General features: G+C 42.4%; 1 protein-coding gene and 1 non-coding gene across 3 annotated transcripts in view; both read left to right on the top strand.

Moving 5' to 3' along the window:
* Positions 1–14,804, top strand: part of SLC4A8 (solute carrier family 4 member 8) — a 79,839-nt gene that overhangs the window by 7,929 nt on the left and 57,106 nt on the right. The window contains exons 2-3 of one of the 2 annotated variants that reach the window (XM_045829126.1): positions 4,443–4,524; positions 14,400–14,567. In XM_045829126.1, the coding sequence (XP_045685082.1) occupies positions 4,443–4,524; positions 14,400–14,567 (250 nt within the window). Of the gene's footprint in view, positions 1–4,442; positions 4,525–11,921; positions 12,091–14,399; positions 14,568–14,804 lie in introns of those variants that run through there. The other variant, XM_045829127.1, reaches the window with a different exon arrangement.
* Positions 11,189–11,292, top strand: LOC123813196. The gene has a single exon (XR_006784688.1). It is a non-coding gene; the product is annotated as a U6 spliceosomal RNA (small nuclear RNA).

Here is a 14,804-nt window from a genome sequence, read left to right as displayed (position 1 = left end):
TCAGACAGTTGACCTTGCTCTTTACATTTTGCTTTCGTAGTCTTAGAGTCAGGAATCAATCACCCTCTCGCTTCCCCTTCATCCAGATTCCTGCTGTGTTCTGTGCTGTGGCAGGTGTCTGTGAACAGTATTAAGCATCCTAATTAACTGGTCCCTGTCTTCTGGAATATTACAAACCTGTGGGGAAGCCAATAAGAAAAATTATTATGAGAAAGTAAATGATTTAAATGAAGAGTTCAGAAAGCTAACAAATCTTCATTCATCAAACTCTATTGGATACTTACCATATACGAGACATTTTACTAGGTTCGAGGTGCACAGTGGTGAAACTAAGTACCCACCCTCCTGGGACTTACAGGTGTGCCAGGTACTTAAAATGGGAAAATATGTGGCTCCTGCTGTCAGTGAATTCATGATCTTAATCATAAGGTAGGTGAACAAATAAGTCTAACACAAAGTCAAGTTTTTCACCTAAAAGTTATTCAGACAGGACTTTGTACGAGAGTCTTTACAACTTAGATGGAAATGCAACTGACATGTTTGGAAAATTGACTCAAAGCACCTGTGGTGATGAGGAAGACATTGATGTTAAAGATGTATGTGAAGATTTTGATTAAAGTTATGCATAAAATGTAGCAAGTAACCTTTCTAAGTTAATTTATTATTTTACATATCTGTAATCTTTCAGTTCTGTCTTCATACTATTTCAGTACGTATAACTAAAAGAAAGGTAAGGATTATTTTTTTAAAAATATGTTATTTTTATTTATTGTTAGAGAGAGAGAGTAAAGGAGGGAAAAAGAGGGAGAAAGAGAGAGAAACATCGATGTACGAGAGGCAGTTGATTAAAGTTTCTTAAGAAACTTAGATTGGTTGTCTCTTGCACATCCCCAACCTGGGGCCTGGCCTGCAACCTAGTCATGTGCCCTAACCAGGAATCGAACTGGTGACTTGTAGGTTTGCAGGAGGACACCTAACCCACTGCACCACACCAGTTAGGGCAAAGATAAGGATTCTTAAAAAAATAAGCACGGTTTAACCTAAAGAGAAAAATAATAATTTCTTTAATATCCTGAGAGATCTAGTTAATATTCAAATTTCTTTTTTCCTTTTTTCAAATGACATTTGTCTCAAATGTTGTAACTACTAAAAAGTTATTTAAAAAATAACTAAAATTTTTATTTCAGTTAATTTGAATCAAGACTCAAAGTCCAAACATGGTGGTTGGTTCATTGTTTCTTTTAACCTATCGGTTTTAGCCTTCCTGTCCTCTGTCTCTCCCTTTCTCGTCTTATAATTATTTGTTTTTAAAAAGGGGGTGGGGAAAATTTGTTCTGTATAGTTTTCCACAGTCTGGATTTTGCTGACTGTATTCCTACGGTGTTTTTCTGTGGAGCTCTGATTCATTGTATTTTTAGTAAATTGCTATTTGGATTTAGAGCTTTGATCAGACCCAGGGATGCTTTATTTGGCACAATTGACTCATGGGTGGTGATAAGGCCTCCTGTTAGGGGCCATATAATGTCTGGTTGTCTCTCTCTGTGATGTTAGCGGCTGTTGGAGATAAGTGCAATCCATTTGGACTGCAAAATGGCAATGTTCTCATTGCTATTTGTTCTTTTTTATAATAAGAAAGTTCTCTCATCTACTTTTTGGTACAATTTATATAGGAAAACAGATTAATTTTTACTAGTTTTCAAAGCAATGAATTAGTTTATTAGCATTATCTTCCAATATTGACCAATTATTTAATTTTTAAAGTGACATTGTTGAACACATAGATTTTCAGTATATTTGATATATTCAGTCTGTTGCAGTTATTATCCTTATTGATGCGCAAACTGTCTTATTTTTGGCAAGAGACCCCTTTAAGTTGGCTACTGAGTCCTTTTGACACAACCCTAGTTGAGTATCTTTTAGTAGAAAATGGTATTTAAGAAACCACAATCTAGGTGCTAATGATACTCATTGCTACCAGGTGACCATTTTTTCTAGAGCTTTTCAGTGGACAGGGCTAGATAATATAAATTAAAAAAAATGCATCATATATTCTTGTCCATATTTCCAACTCAAATTCAAGACTGCATTGGTTTTTACTTCTGTCTTACAACTGTGTCTCCTTTCACCCCTGCTGAGAATCCTGGTTCTCAGTCACACTGAGAGTGACAGAAAAAGTTCACGTAATTTTTCACTTGTTTATTCTCATGATACACAACAGTCTCAAAACAATAACACCAACACTACAACCAACCATGTGGTAACTAGAAAGCAGTTTAAGATCTTTTACAATTCTTTTTGTCATTAGGGTATATGCCACTAAGGATATTCAATTTATTATGTTTTAAAGTTACTTTGAATAATTTCTTTTGGAATAGTTATGCCATCAATTTGGCAGTGGTTTTCATTTTTTTAATTTCTGGGAATTGCTTTTTAAATTTTAAATTTTGTTTTAAAATTATGTAATATATTTGTAAAGTAAGATACAGTCAAAGACGTTCAGTTTCTATCCTTGTTTCTTTTCCTCTGTACCCTCTCTAGGTGACTATTTTAAAACGTCTTTTATGGCTTATTCTTCCTTTATGTTTTTAAGTATAAGCAGATGCTGATGGTCCAAAACCCTTTCTTAGACAAAAATTATACAGTTTTCTCCACCTTAGTTTTTAAACTTAATACTACATCTTGGAGATTATTCCATAGTAGTAATAATATATACTTTTAAACATTTCTAGAAAACTGAATAAATATTATAAACCAACGTTTGAGTATTTCATCTACTTCCCTAAAAGTTTATTCAAATTGTCCTCTAAAATATTTTTTGAATCTTTAGTTTAGAAAAATCAATTGTCTTATATTCAGGGTTGCCTTATTTGGGGGCATAGATGATGACTACAAAATTGTAAAATTAGAACAGTAAACTGGAAACTTGAGCAGACTCTGGAAGGACTGGTGAGGATGTGGTGTGCTGGAGAGTTGGGGAGGGGGCGTGTTAGATGCCCACACGGCGTGAAAGAAGGTGTGAGGCGGGGAATGTGCACTGTGCCAATGGGACCAGTAAGCCTGGTGGGAGCTGCAGGTTGGGTCAGGGAGATGGACTAGCGGGGAAATCAGGTAAGATATTTTTTTTGCAATAATTCAGATATAGTGTGCCTTGCTAAGGGAGGTGCCATTATGTTCATTCTTCTAAACAAAGATTTATTGAGCACTTACTATGTGAAAATCTGTGCAGAGTTCTGGGAACACAGTGGAAACAGTGGTGAGGAAGACAGATAAGGTCCTTCCCTTAGGGAGCAGAGACATTTCATTACTGAGGAGAAGCACACGGTGCTATGAGGGCATAAAATGGGGTGGGGGCATACCTTAGTTTAGAAGAGAGGTAGTCAGGGAAGGCTTCCAAGGAAGTACATTTAGGCTGAGACCTATGAGATGATGGGTAAGTGTTAGTTGCCGGTGGGAGAGGTGGGGGTAGTAGGCAGAGTGTCATAGCTCTAGGCAGAAGGAGCGGCACTCAGGGAAGAAAGTGAGTATGCTTCCAGAACTGAAAAAAAAATGTTTAGTGTGACTCAAAGTATTGGAGAGTATAGGATAGAGTGGATGTGAGATGAGAGTGAATTCAAGGGTAATTACAAAGGAGGTCTTGGTGAGAAAAGAGAACTCTTTCCCCGAAAGCATGTAATAGGCACTATATACATGGAATGGATGAATAAATACATTTGAAAAGTGGTCTAAGGAGTGGTGATGCCATAGATAGGAATAAGTGAATGAGCACAGACTGCTAGTTTCGAAAGGAAGATTAGTTTGGTTTTAGACACACGAGTCTTGAGTTGTGGCATTCCAGTGGTTTGTCAAATACTGAGCTACGCCATTTCAGGCTGCTGTTGAAATTATAATATTTAAATGAGGGAAACAGAAGTAGACCGCTTCCCCTTGGGAATTATATTTAGAAGAAGATGAGCCTTAGGATGAGACAGAGAAGCTTTCGTCAGGAAGCAGGCTGGAGTATTTCAAGGACAGAGTGTTAAACAGGCTCAAATGCTGCGGAGGTCAAGGAGACCAGTTTCCACCAGATGACACAATGTGGTTGACAGCCCTTACAAAACGCCAACACGTGACATGGACGGGTAGAGGAGCGTGGAGGCGAAAGGCATGAGCTCTGCAGTCATAAGACTTGAGCTCCGTCCTTGCTCTGCCTTTTACCCCATTGGTGCCCTTGGGCAGGAAGTTTAATGTTCTCTGAGTCTCAGGCTGCTCCTTTACAAAATGTGAAAGAGAATGGCTGCCATGTTTGCATGTCAAATTTACTGTGAGGTTCACGTTTTGAAAAATGTGTGAACCATCATGGCTTTCTTCCAAGGGTTACACAAAGAGCCTGGCATGTGGTGCTTAACTAACCTTTTGAATGAATGTGTGGGTATTACTGTGACTACTTGTTTATATTTTATCAGAGACCAGATGAAGAAGCTGTGGTGGATCAGGGTGGGACCAGTACAATTCTCAACATTCACTATGAGAAAGAAGAGTTGGAAGGTAAGAACCCCTGTTCTGGGTAATGGGGGAGATTAGCGAGAGGCAACCTGGCAGGGGAAAAATCGCTGTGTCATTAGTAGACCTGGGTTTGAACCCTAACTGTCACTGCTGTAGGGCCTTGAGGGGAAAGCACTTAATTTCCTTCGGCCTCAATTTCTTTGTTAAATAAAAGCAGGGATAATAATGCCTGTCTCACTATTGCATCTACAGGCAGCCTGTGAGACAGCGCTCTGAGAACGTTAAGTCCAGTGTGAATGTCAGTACGTGGCCCATTCCATGAGAGTGTGAGGTGCTCGGGTCAGCTTATTGGTTCTTGAGAGCTTCTTAGAAATAAAAAATATATACAAAATTTTAAAAGAAAAAATACAAATAATTTTTAAAACTCAGTTTGGCTATAAAACCCTGTTTTTATCCCATTTTTAATGTTTGCTCTTCCCTTCTAACTAAACCCATTTCTGGCTGGTGTTTTCATGTAAACAAGGAAAAAGAAAATACATACACACCTATAACATATTCTTTAAGAGTTCACAGCACAGAGTTACATAAAAATCCAACGGAGGGGGACAGGACGAGGCATTTCTATTGACTGCTGTTTGCGGTTTCCCTTGTTAAGGTTTTTCTCCCTTTCTCTCCCGTCTCACCCCTCGCTCCCCCTGGGAGCACTGTGTGGTGTCCTTCCGCTTTCTTTTTTCCCCGTGGGGCCTCGTTTCCTGGTAAGCGGTGATGCCCGGTTTTATTAGAGAAAGGCTCCTGTCTAGTATGGCTTTAACAAGAGCCACATTTGGCTCAAAGGCCTTTGTGAACTCCCTGCAGCCTCCCCTGCAATGTTGAATGCTATGATGCAGCAACTTTCTAATGACTCTGGGACAGCATGTGAAAAACTCTTTCTGTACTGCTTGTTCCCATGATGGGTTTTTTTTCCCCATCAAAGTTGTACAATCTCTAGAGAAAACTTGTCCTTTGGATGGGGAGAGTGAAAGCTGTAGAGGCTGACTCAGCCTCTGGATGTGTTACCACGAGAACTTATGTGGGTGGCTCTGTGGAGGTCAGTGGAGTTTGGATATATCAAGGTCAGGTTTTCCAAGTTATTTTAACCAGATGGAGGAGCCAAGGTGGGTTTCAGCAGGTGGGAGAAGGAAAGGGTGTGGGGGGGGTGGGAGGCTAACATTTGTTGAATGACCCTTGTTAGGCATTTGGGTAGGGTCTTAGTACAAGTTTTTTTAATCTTCTCAACAACTAAGGCAGGTAGATTTTATCCCCCTTTTTAGGGGAAACTGCTCACGGTCATCTAGGACAGCAGTTTTCAATCTTTTTCATCTCATGACACACATAAACTAATTACTAAAATTCTGTGGCACAGCACCCTGGCCTGGTGGCTTAGTCGGTTGGAGTGTTGTCCTGTACACCAAAGGGTTACAGGTTCGATCCCTGGTCAGGGCATGTACCTAAGTGACAGGTTTGATCCCATCTGGTGCCCATGTGGGAGGCAACCAGTCGATGTTTCTCTCTCACATTGACCTCTCTCTCTCAAATCAATTAAAAAAATTAAAATTTTGCAGCACACTGAAAAGCATATTTTTTTGCCAATCTGACAAAAGGTAGGTGTAATTTTGATTCATTCACACCAAACAACTATTGTGTTGGCTGTCACCTTTTTTTTACTTAACAATCTAAGGGAAAAGAGGTCAGTGCCCCTGACTAAATCATCAGGTATTGCATGTTTTTTTTCAAGTCTTTGCTGTATTTTTTCTTTTATTTTTTAAAAATTACTTTATTGTTGTTCAATTATAGTTGTCTGCATTCCCTCCCCCCTCGCCCCAGCCAAACCCACCTCCCTCCCTTGCTCCCACCCGCCCCCTTGGTTTTGTCCAGGTGTCCTTTCCTGTAGTTCCTGAAAACCCTTCTCTCCACTGTCCCCTCCCCCCTCCCCTCTGGCTATTGTCAGATTGTTCTTAATTTCAATGTCTCTGGTTATATTTTGTTTGCTTTTTTCTTTTGTTGATTATGTTCCAGTTAAAGGTGAGATCATATGGTATTTGTCCCTCACCGCCTGGCTTATTTCACTTAGCGTAATGCTCTCCAGCTCCATCCATGCTGTTGCAAAGGGTAGGAGCTCCTTCTTTCTTTCTGCTGCATGGAATTTCATTGTGTAAATGAACCACAGTTTTTTGATTCATTCATTTACTGAAGGGCACCTAGGTTGCTTCCAGCACTTGGCTATTTAAATTGTGCTGCTATGAACATTGGGGTGCATAGGTTCTTTTTGAATTAGTGTTTCAGGATTCTTAGGGTATAATCCCAGCAGTGGAATTGCTGGATGAAAAGGCAGTTCCATTTTTAGTTTTTTGAGGAAATCCCATACTGTTTTCCACAGTGGTTTCACCAGTCCGCATTCCCACCAACAGTGCACTAGGGTTCCCTTTTCTCCACAACCTCTCCAATACTTGTTTGTTGATTTGTTTATGCTGGCCCTTCTCACTGGTGTGAAGAGGTATGTCACTGTGGTTTTAATTTGCATCTCTCTGACGGCTAGTGAACCTGAGCATCTTTTCCTGTGTCTCTGGGCCCTCTGGATGTCCTCCTCGGAGAAGTGTCTGTTCGAGTCTGTCTTTTGTCCATTTTTTAATTGAGTTTTTTGTTTTTCATGGAGTGGAGTCTTGTGAGTTCATATATTTTGGAGATCAAACCCTTGTCTGAGGAGTCATTGGAAAATATGTTTTCCCTTCTAGTTGCTTCTCTTTTCATTTCAGTGCTCTTTTCTTTAGCCATGCAGAAGCTTTTTAATTTGATGAAGTCCCATTTGTTTATTCTTTCCTTTATGTCTGTTGCTTTAGGGGACATGTCAGTGAAGATGTTGCTGTGTGGAATATCTGAGATTTTCCTGCCAATGTTTTTCTCTAGGACTTTTATGGTGTCATGACTTACGTTTAATTCTTTTATCCACCTTGAATTTATTTTTGTGTATGGTGTAAGTTGGTGATCAAGTTTAATCTTTTTGCATGTATCTGTCTGGGTAGTGTATGTTTTAAAAATTCTTATGGCACACTGGTTGAAAATCACCGATCCAGCCTAATGGTAGGGGAGACTCAGATGAAAGTCTGCTTTTTCTACTCTGCCACACTGCCAGCAAGGGAGGACAGTATCCAGCATTAATCACTCAACCTCAACACCTTGCTCCATTATGTAAACACGTTAATAGATTACCCGCCCTCCTTCTGCCCTGTTGCATCTACCCTCTTACTGCTCCATGGGGGTTATGTTGCTCTCAGTTTAGTTGTTTGGGCCCCTATACCTTTGTTCTCAGCAAGGAGGTAACCATTTATAAACACTGATTTCTACTTGGCAGTAGAGTGATAAAGTTGGGCAGACTCGCTTGAATCCCAAGGACTCTGTTTCATGCACAGAGATGGGCTGAGTTATTGGCAGTAGGAGCAGCTTCTCCTTGATGACATCATCTATTCCTTATGCATTCTCCATTTTGCCATAAAGGATAGCTGTCTATTATTATGTCATTAATAAAGAGCAGTGTGCTGGGAAATGGTACTTTACACATAGACCTTTTTGAAAACTAGAATCTAATTTATGTTAACACTATTTTAAAAAAGCACTTCAGGCAAATGGAGGACAAATGGTGCCTGCTTCTCAGGCCTCCTAATGTGGTTCTGGAGCAGCTCTGGAGAGAAGAGGGGTCTGTGGTAGGGCTGGCCATGCCGGGGGTCCTGCCCTGACTCACTCTGAGGGCAGCGTTAGCACTCCATGAGGCTGCACCCAGGGTGGCATCATCTCTTAAAGGTGTGGGATAAAATCAGTCTCACTTTGATGGGAGACAAGTGAATTATATTCTGATTTGATATGTATGCCGTGATTCAAGGTTTTGTGGTTGTAGATAAATCCCTGACCTTCCTCCCCCTTTATTTCAAACTGTCTACCCCACATGACAAACCATTTCCCCACCCACTTTCAGAACTAGACTTCTGTAAACATGGGTCTTTTATATAAGTTGATTCCATCAGTAGGAGATGGCACATTAAAGCATGATGTTCCTTTCTTCTTTTTTAACATACAGGAAGAGTCAAAAGCAAACATGAGAACTGATTTTCAAAGATAAACCCATGAAGAGCGATCGTGCATGCTGTGCTCTAGTGGCTCTCCTAGTCCCAGAGGGACACAGGCAGTGGCTTTAGAGTAATGGATTTTTCCATTTTTTCTGGCAGATCATTATTCCTGATTAACTACTAGATATATGAATCCTACAGTACGTTTAGTGCCTTAGAATACATTTTAAACAAATGTGTAAGAGTCATTTGGTCCTATTTATAAGTTTAAAAGAAAAAAGGGCATACATCTGCTCCACATGTTAGAGACCCCCTGTGGTTATTGGCTTTGAGTCAACCTGCAGCCCAGGGGAGTGGAGCACCTTTTGCGTGTGCTAATGAGTTCTGTCTGCAGTGTCAGTAAACAGCGAGCATCGAATGGTAAATCCAGTCTCCATCTGCAGGGTGGGTTCCCCCCTGTGATTTCTGTCCTGCTCCACAATATCCAGTCCCAGTTCACTGATTGTTCTCTGCCTTTGTATACATACTTATTTCTTCAAAATACACTGTTACATCTTCCCCATAAGTTTTACTAAATGAATACTTGTATTTGAATTCAGGTAGCCCCCCAAAGAATAGATTTGACAATGACTGGAAAAAAGGATGGAGAATTAGATGAGAAGCAGGTGGAATCTGAGTGAGTTGACAGGTAGAAGAGGGAGATGAAGATGGGTGGGCAGGAGAGCAGCTGAATGCCCAGGGGAGTGACCACATGATTAGTGTAGTGAAGTTGCCGTGCTGCCAGAAACCAGTTAGACGGACTGGATTTGATTGTTGCTCTAGCCATTGCCTAGAGTCATTTTTTCTGCTGATTTCACTCAGGAAATCCAAGTTTCTGCTTCAGAGTCCCAACCTAGAAACGTAGGCTGAATTTTTTGATAGCTACTTAACTCTGACCTCTGCTGGCACTTTATGCTGATCTTGCTTATCTCACCAGTGTTTTCAAAGGACAAGCACTGTGGTTGGCTAATATTTGTGAGAATTGATTAGACCAAAAAACTTCTTAGAGAAGGGAAAGTCTTCTTTCTCTAAGATTTAAGCTTTACCTTCCTACAGATCTATCAAAGGCATCTCTCTGTAAGATGTTTTCCCCATTGTGCTGGAGACCTGCCAAGTGGAAATTTAAATACCAAGCAAAAGCATGCATTATTTACTCAATAGGCATTTACTGAGGCCCTTTTATAATCTCTTTTCACAGCAGTAACCACCATAACTTCTTCAAAGAAGGCCTTAGCCCAAGCCTTTCCTAGGTCTTGAACATTGGAACCTGGACTAGCAATCATCTGGACAAGACCTGAGAAGTCATTTAGTCCAGCCTCCTTGTTTTACTTTAATAGTGTGGATGAAATTTAATTAAAATTAAATGATACTAGCAGTGTACCAGCATGAGCCCAGTGGAGGTATTTGGAGTGTGCTGAAGGAAAAGGGAGGCCTTAGCTGGCCAGTAACCTTCCAGGGGATTTGCTGGGAAAGGGAAGCACGTGGCTGGGATGGCTCCATTGAAGGACTGACATTACCCTTCAGACTGTTCTTCACCTAAGCCCAGCTTTACCTGGACACATCTGATTTGACATCACTGAGGTCACTATTTAAGGGGGTGGTTGAAGCGATTCTCCAGGATCTGGTTAAGCTTTTCATGGCCCACGTGTTCTTCATGATCGCCCCTGTCTGTCTCTCTAACCTTTCCCCCTCTTTCACTTTGCTCTGGCCATACTGGCTGTCCCTTTGCCTTGGAACCAGCACCACACATTGCTGTTGTAGAGCCTATGCACTTGATCTTCTCTCTTCCTGGAATTTTCTTCTCCCAGGTCTTCTCATGGCCCCTCCTTCTCATCACTGGGATGTCTCTTCTAATCATCTCAGCTCCAGTCTCCCTTCTCCTTCCTATCCCTACCACAGACTCTCTAGCACTTTACCATATTTTATTCATAATAATGATCAATAGTTAAATAGTATGTTTTTGTTTTTAAGATGTCTGCCTTCCCCAACTAGAGTATGTGTCTCGAGGACTGGGATTTTGCGCTGTTCACTACTGTCTCCCCAGCCCTTTGGATGGGACCTGGCATGATAGGTAACTGCAGCCTGGCCTGACGTCAGCGGTGTAACACAGGAACCTAACTGAATACTATCATCGAACGTTGTTAGTTAATGGGTGCTATTTTATTAAGATGGTATTCAATTTAGTCATTTTTGTACTTTATAGTGTTCACTGATAACGTCAGAGGTCTGAAATCCTGCATCTTAGCAAATTCCCTCTTCTGACTCGATAGTTCTGCTCCAGTAAAGTTGCAAGACAACTACGTTGTGTCTAGAAACCTGCCCGTCAAACTGTCCTGAGATGTGCACAGGCCAACAGGACTAGCCCGAGACAGGAAGTGGATAAGAGGTGTGATTCTACCAGATACCAAATACTTTATCCTTCTGACTGCTGCTCAGCACTCTGACTAATCTCTGATCATCTTCCCATCTAATCCTCACTGTTTCCTTTTTATTTTGCTTTATCACTTTGAATAATGAGGGATAGGGGAGGACAAAGAAAATGAATGAGAAATAGAGAAAGGGGTGTTAAAGTGCTCGCTTCAACAGCATGTATACTAAAATTGGAATGATACAGAGATTAGCATGGCCCCTGTGCAAGGATGACACGCAGATTTGTGAAGGGGTGTTAAAGCAGCACCCCAGGGCACTTTAACCCCGCTGGAAAGTGGAGAGCACTGTTGAGGAACACCCAAAGGAGAAGTTGAGCACAGTCTTAGGAAAACCCATTGCTGGGGAGAGAAGAACATGAAGAGCTGGTAACTCTTTCCATAGAGTCTAGGGAGTCTTCCTGTGTTAAGCTGTCAGTGCTCAGTTGGCTAGGGTTTTCTCAGTCCTCTCATGCCCTGGTGAACATTTCATCTACCCCAAACACGCTCACTTGGGTTACTCATTCCTTTTGTGGCTCCCTTCAAATTGGAGGCCTTCTTAGGTCATATTTCATTCTCCTGAGGAGGTCCTAGGGGTTTATATTCCTAGTGGAGGCACTTGGGATATAGTCCATTTTCTGGATAAGCTCAGGGATGACCATGTACAAGACACTGTGCTTTGCTGTGTGAGGGATTCCACGAGGAAGGCGGTCGGACCTGGGACCTTGAGGAGCTTGCAAATGAATAGTGAGAGATAACTTTGATGAGGCTTAACTTTAATGGAAGGTGTAAAATTAGCGCATAAGAGAATGCTAGCTAAGGACTCTGGGGATTTAGAGGAAGGAGGTGGCACATCTGATCAGGGAGATTAGAAGCAATACCAAGAAGGAAGGCACGTTGCAATGAACTTTTTGAAGGAGTGAGCCAAGTTGGTGTCCAGAAAGCATCGGCACATTTGTGGAACAGCAGTTTGGTTGAGGTAGAAGAAGAATGTGAGAGATGGTGGGTGCCGCAGTCGAGGGAATGAGGAGGAGACAGTCAAAACCAAGCCATTCTGTTTTACTAAGGTAGATGCAGAAGGTATACATCTCTATACTTTTTCCCCAGAACATTTATTCAATGTGCGGAAGTGTAGGGTTTTCACTTTTGTCTCTCTTGAGCTGATCATGCAGTTCTTTTAGAGGTCTTTCCCTTAATTTTCCTATTGAGTGTATGATTTGTCCCAGAGGGAGGAAAGACTAGAAGGGAGGCTGGGCCCCGGAGCCTGTGGGAGCAGGAGGGGTGCTGCCTGGGAGGGAGCAGTGGCGGAGCAGCGCTTCCGGGGGACCGGTGTGTATGCTGAGTTGGTGCAGTTGTCAAAGCCAACTCAGGGGGAAAGGCTTGACATCTCTGACCTGTGGGGTGTTGCCCTGAGGTGCAAATCTAAGGCAACTCTGAGATTTTAAATCTGGAAAGCTGAGAGAATGGCCATGCCATAAACAGAAGCATAAAGACTATGAACCTGATTTGAGATGGAGGATGGTGGTTTGCTTTGGGATGTAATTGAATCATTGTAGATAAAGATTTGGGGGTCATTTGTAGAAGTGAACTTTGAAATGGGGGGAGTAAATATCACTAAAGAAAGAAGAAAGTGTCGAGGATGGAAACCTGGAGAGCCTTCCCTTGGTGGGTTGTGGGATTGTGGGAGGGATGAGGAAGCACAGTCAGAGGCTACAAGGGAGCTGGGGAGGGCAGTGGGACAGAGGCCACACAAGCCCAACCCAGCAGGGTGAGGACCTGGCCAAGGGGTTCGGATACTGTGTGGAAGGTGGTGGGCTCTCAAGAAAGTCATTTAACTGAACTGAGAGAGGCATAAGGTGATAGAGGTTTGGTGATAGAGGTTAGGTGGTCTTCGGTGTCCCTAAGGAGGGCAGTTTCAGTGGATATGCAGAGGCTGTGGAACGAGGAGATGGTGAGGAAAGGGAGCGAGGCTGGCAGACTGTGCTTGAAAGTGGTTTGATGGAGAAGGGAAAAGGACAAGGCAGAAACTTGGGAGACTAGCCCTGCCTTGGGAAAGTTTTTTTTAAGTTAAGAGAGACTCAAGCACATATGTAGTCAGGAGAAACCCATGGAAGGGATGGATGGAAAGGAGAGATGGAGGATAATTATTGGAGTAGGACTCCAGAGGGGTCAGGGGCGATACTCATTAGCCTGGAAAAGAGGAGAAGGTGGGGGAGGAAAGCGAGCCAGGCAGAGGTGGAGGAACTTACTGTGCATGAGAGGCCCTGAGTCTTTTTGTTAAAGCAGGAAGCAAGGTCACCTGCTCAGAGGGAGGAAATGTGGGGAGGACTGTGGATTTGAAGATAGTAACTAATGACTGAAACAGCTTTTGTGATGGAAGATGTTGGGAGTCAGCCTGAGATCTAGAGTGCTGAGCAGTGATCACTGGGCAGAAACTGGGGAAGGCCGTGCCTCTGTGTGTGGGGGTGGGAGCATCCTGGAAGGCGCTGATCCTGGGCTCCAGGCTAGGCAGGAAGGCAAGTGAAGCCAGGTGGAGGTGATAGAGGCCTGGAAGTTGTGAACAGTGAACGGAACAAAATAAGGTTTATAGAAAGAATGAGTGAGTAAGGAAAGGAGGAACTAGAGAGGAATGCTATTGGATCATTATTTCATGTTCCCCTCTTTTTGTACAATTTTTCATGTCTCTCCCTAGTACCCCAGCCTTATGCTCCCTCTCATTTGTAACAGGTCTCTTGTGCTATTCTACATTGCGTATTCTACAGTGAAGAAAAAAGAAATAATGGAAACTGATCCTAGACTATATGGGCTACTAAAATTTATTCCAGACATTGTGTTAATCATTTTACACACATTTCTTTATTTTCTGTGCACAAAATCCCTCTGAAATTAAATAATAAACTTTCAGTACTCCTTTATAAACACAGTCACGGAGAGATTAGTTACCTCGTTCAAGGCCACAATGATGAGGTTAGTTTTGGACCCAGGCAGGTTGACCTGAGCACTGAACCACTTTTCTAAGTTGCCTCCCTGCCAAGCCTTGTTGCCGTTGTCATAGAGAGACTGTATGGCTGTTTCACCGCTGATCGGATTGTTGCTGTAATAACAACTAGCGTTTGTATTGCTCTTTAATGTTCACACACATGGTTTCCTTTGATCCAAACACTCCTGTGAAGTTTGCAGCCACATGCAAGACAAACATGACCTTTGACTCCAAGATCTCTACATCCTGAGCTCTGGTAGTGTTGGCAGTTTTATCATGACAGGGTTGCGACCAGGCCAAAGAACTGTAATCTTTTCCCCGCTCCCGCTTTCCTTAAATATGCTAGACTCCTTTTACTAAAAGCGTTTTCTCTATAGACCTTCTGCTTCTTTTCAGGTCATAGGACTCTCTACGTGGGGGTTCGGATGCCGCTGGGCCGGCAGAGCCATCGGCACCACCGAACCCATGGCCAGAAGCACCGGAGACGAGGCCGGGGCAAAGGAGCCAGTCAAGGGGAGGAGGGGCCAGAGGCCTTGGCCCATGGTATCACCCTTGGGAGAGAGGGTGGGTATCCATGGCTGGGGGTGCTTGGTGAGGAAATGTGTGAGGGACATTAAGCAGGTGGTCTTGATTTTCTAGCCCTTCTACAGAGTCTTCAGAGATTGCTTCTAAGAAGAATGTTTCTAAGACTCAAAAGTATCTTCCTGAAAACTGTACGGTTCAGGTCCCCAAAATCAATAGCTTACTAGGTGAAATCATTTCTTAAAGAATTAGGCATCCTGCCCTGCCGGGTATGGCTCA

This window comes from Phyllostomus hastatus, unplaced genomic scaffold (genome assembly GCF_019186645.2).
Source record: "Phyllostomus hastatus isolate PE091 unplaced genomic scaffold, TTU_PhHast_1.1 phas_scaffold_93, whole genome shotgun sequence".
In the NCBI taxonomy this organism is placed as follows: domain Eukaryota; kingdom Metazoa; phylum Chordata; class Mammalia; order Chiroptera; family Phyllostomidae; genus Phyllostomus; species Phyllostomus hastatus.
This window is presented reverse-complemented; position numbering and strand designations above follow the sequence as displayed.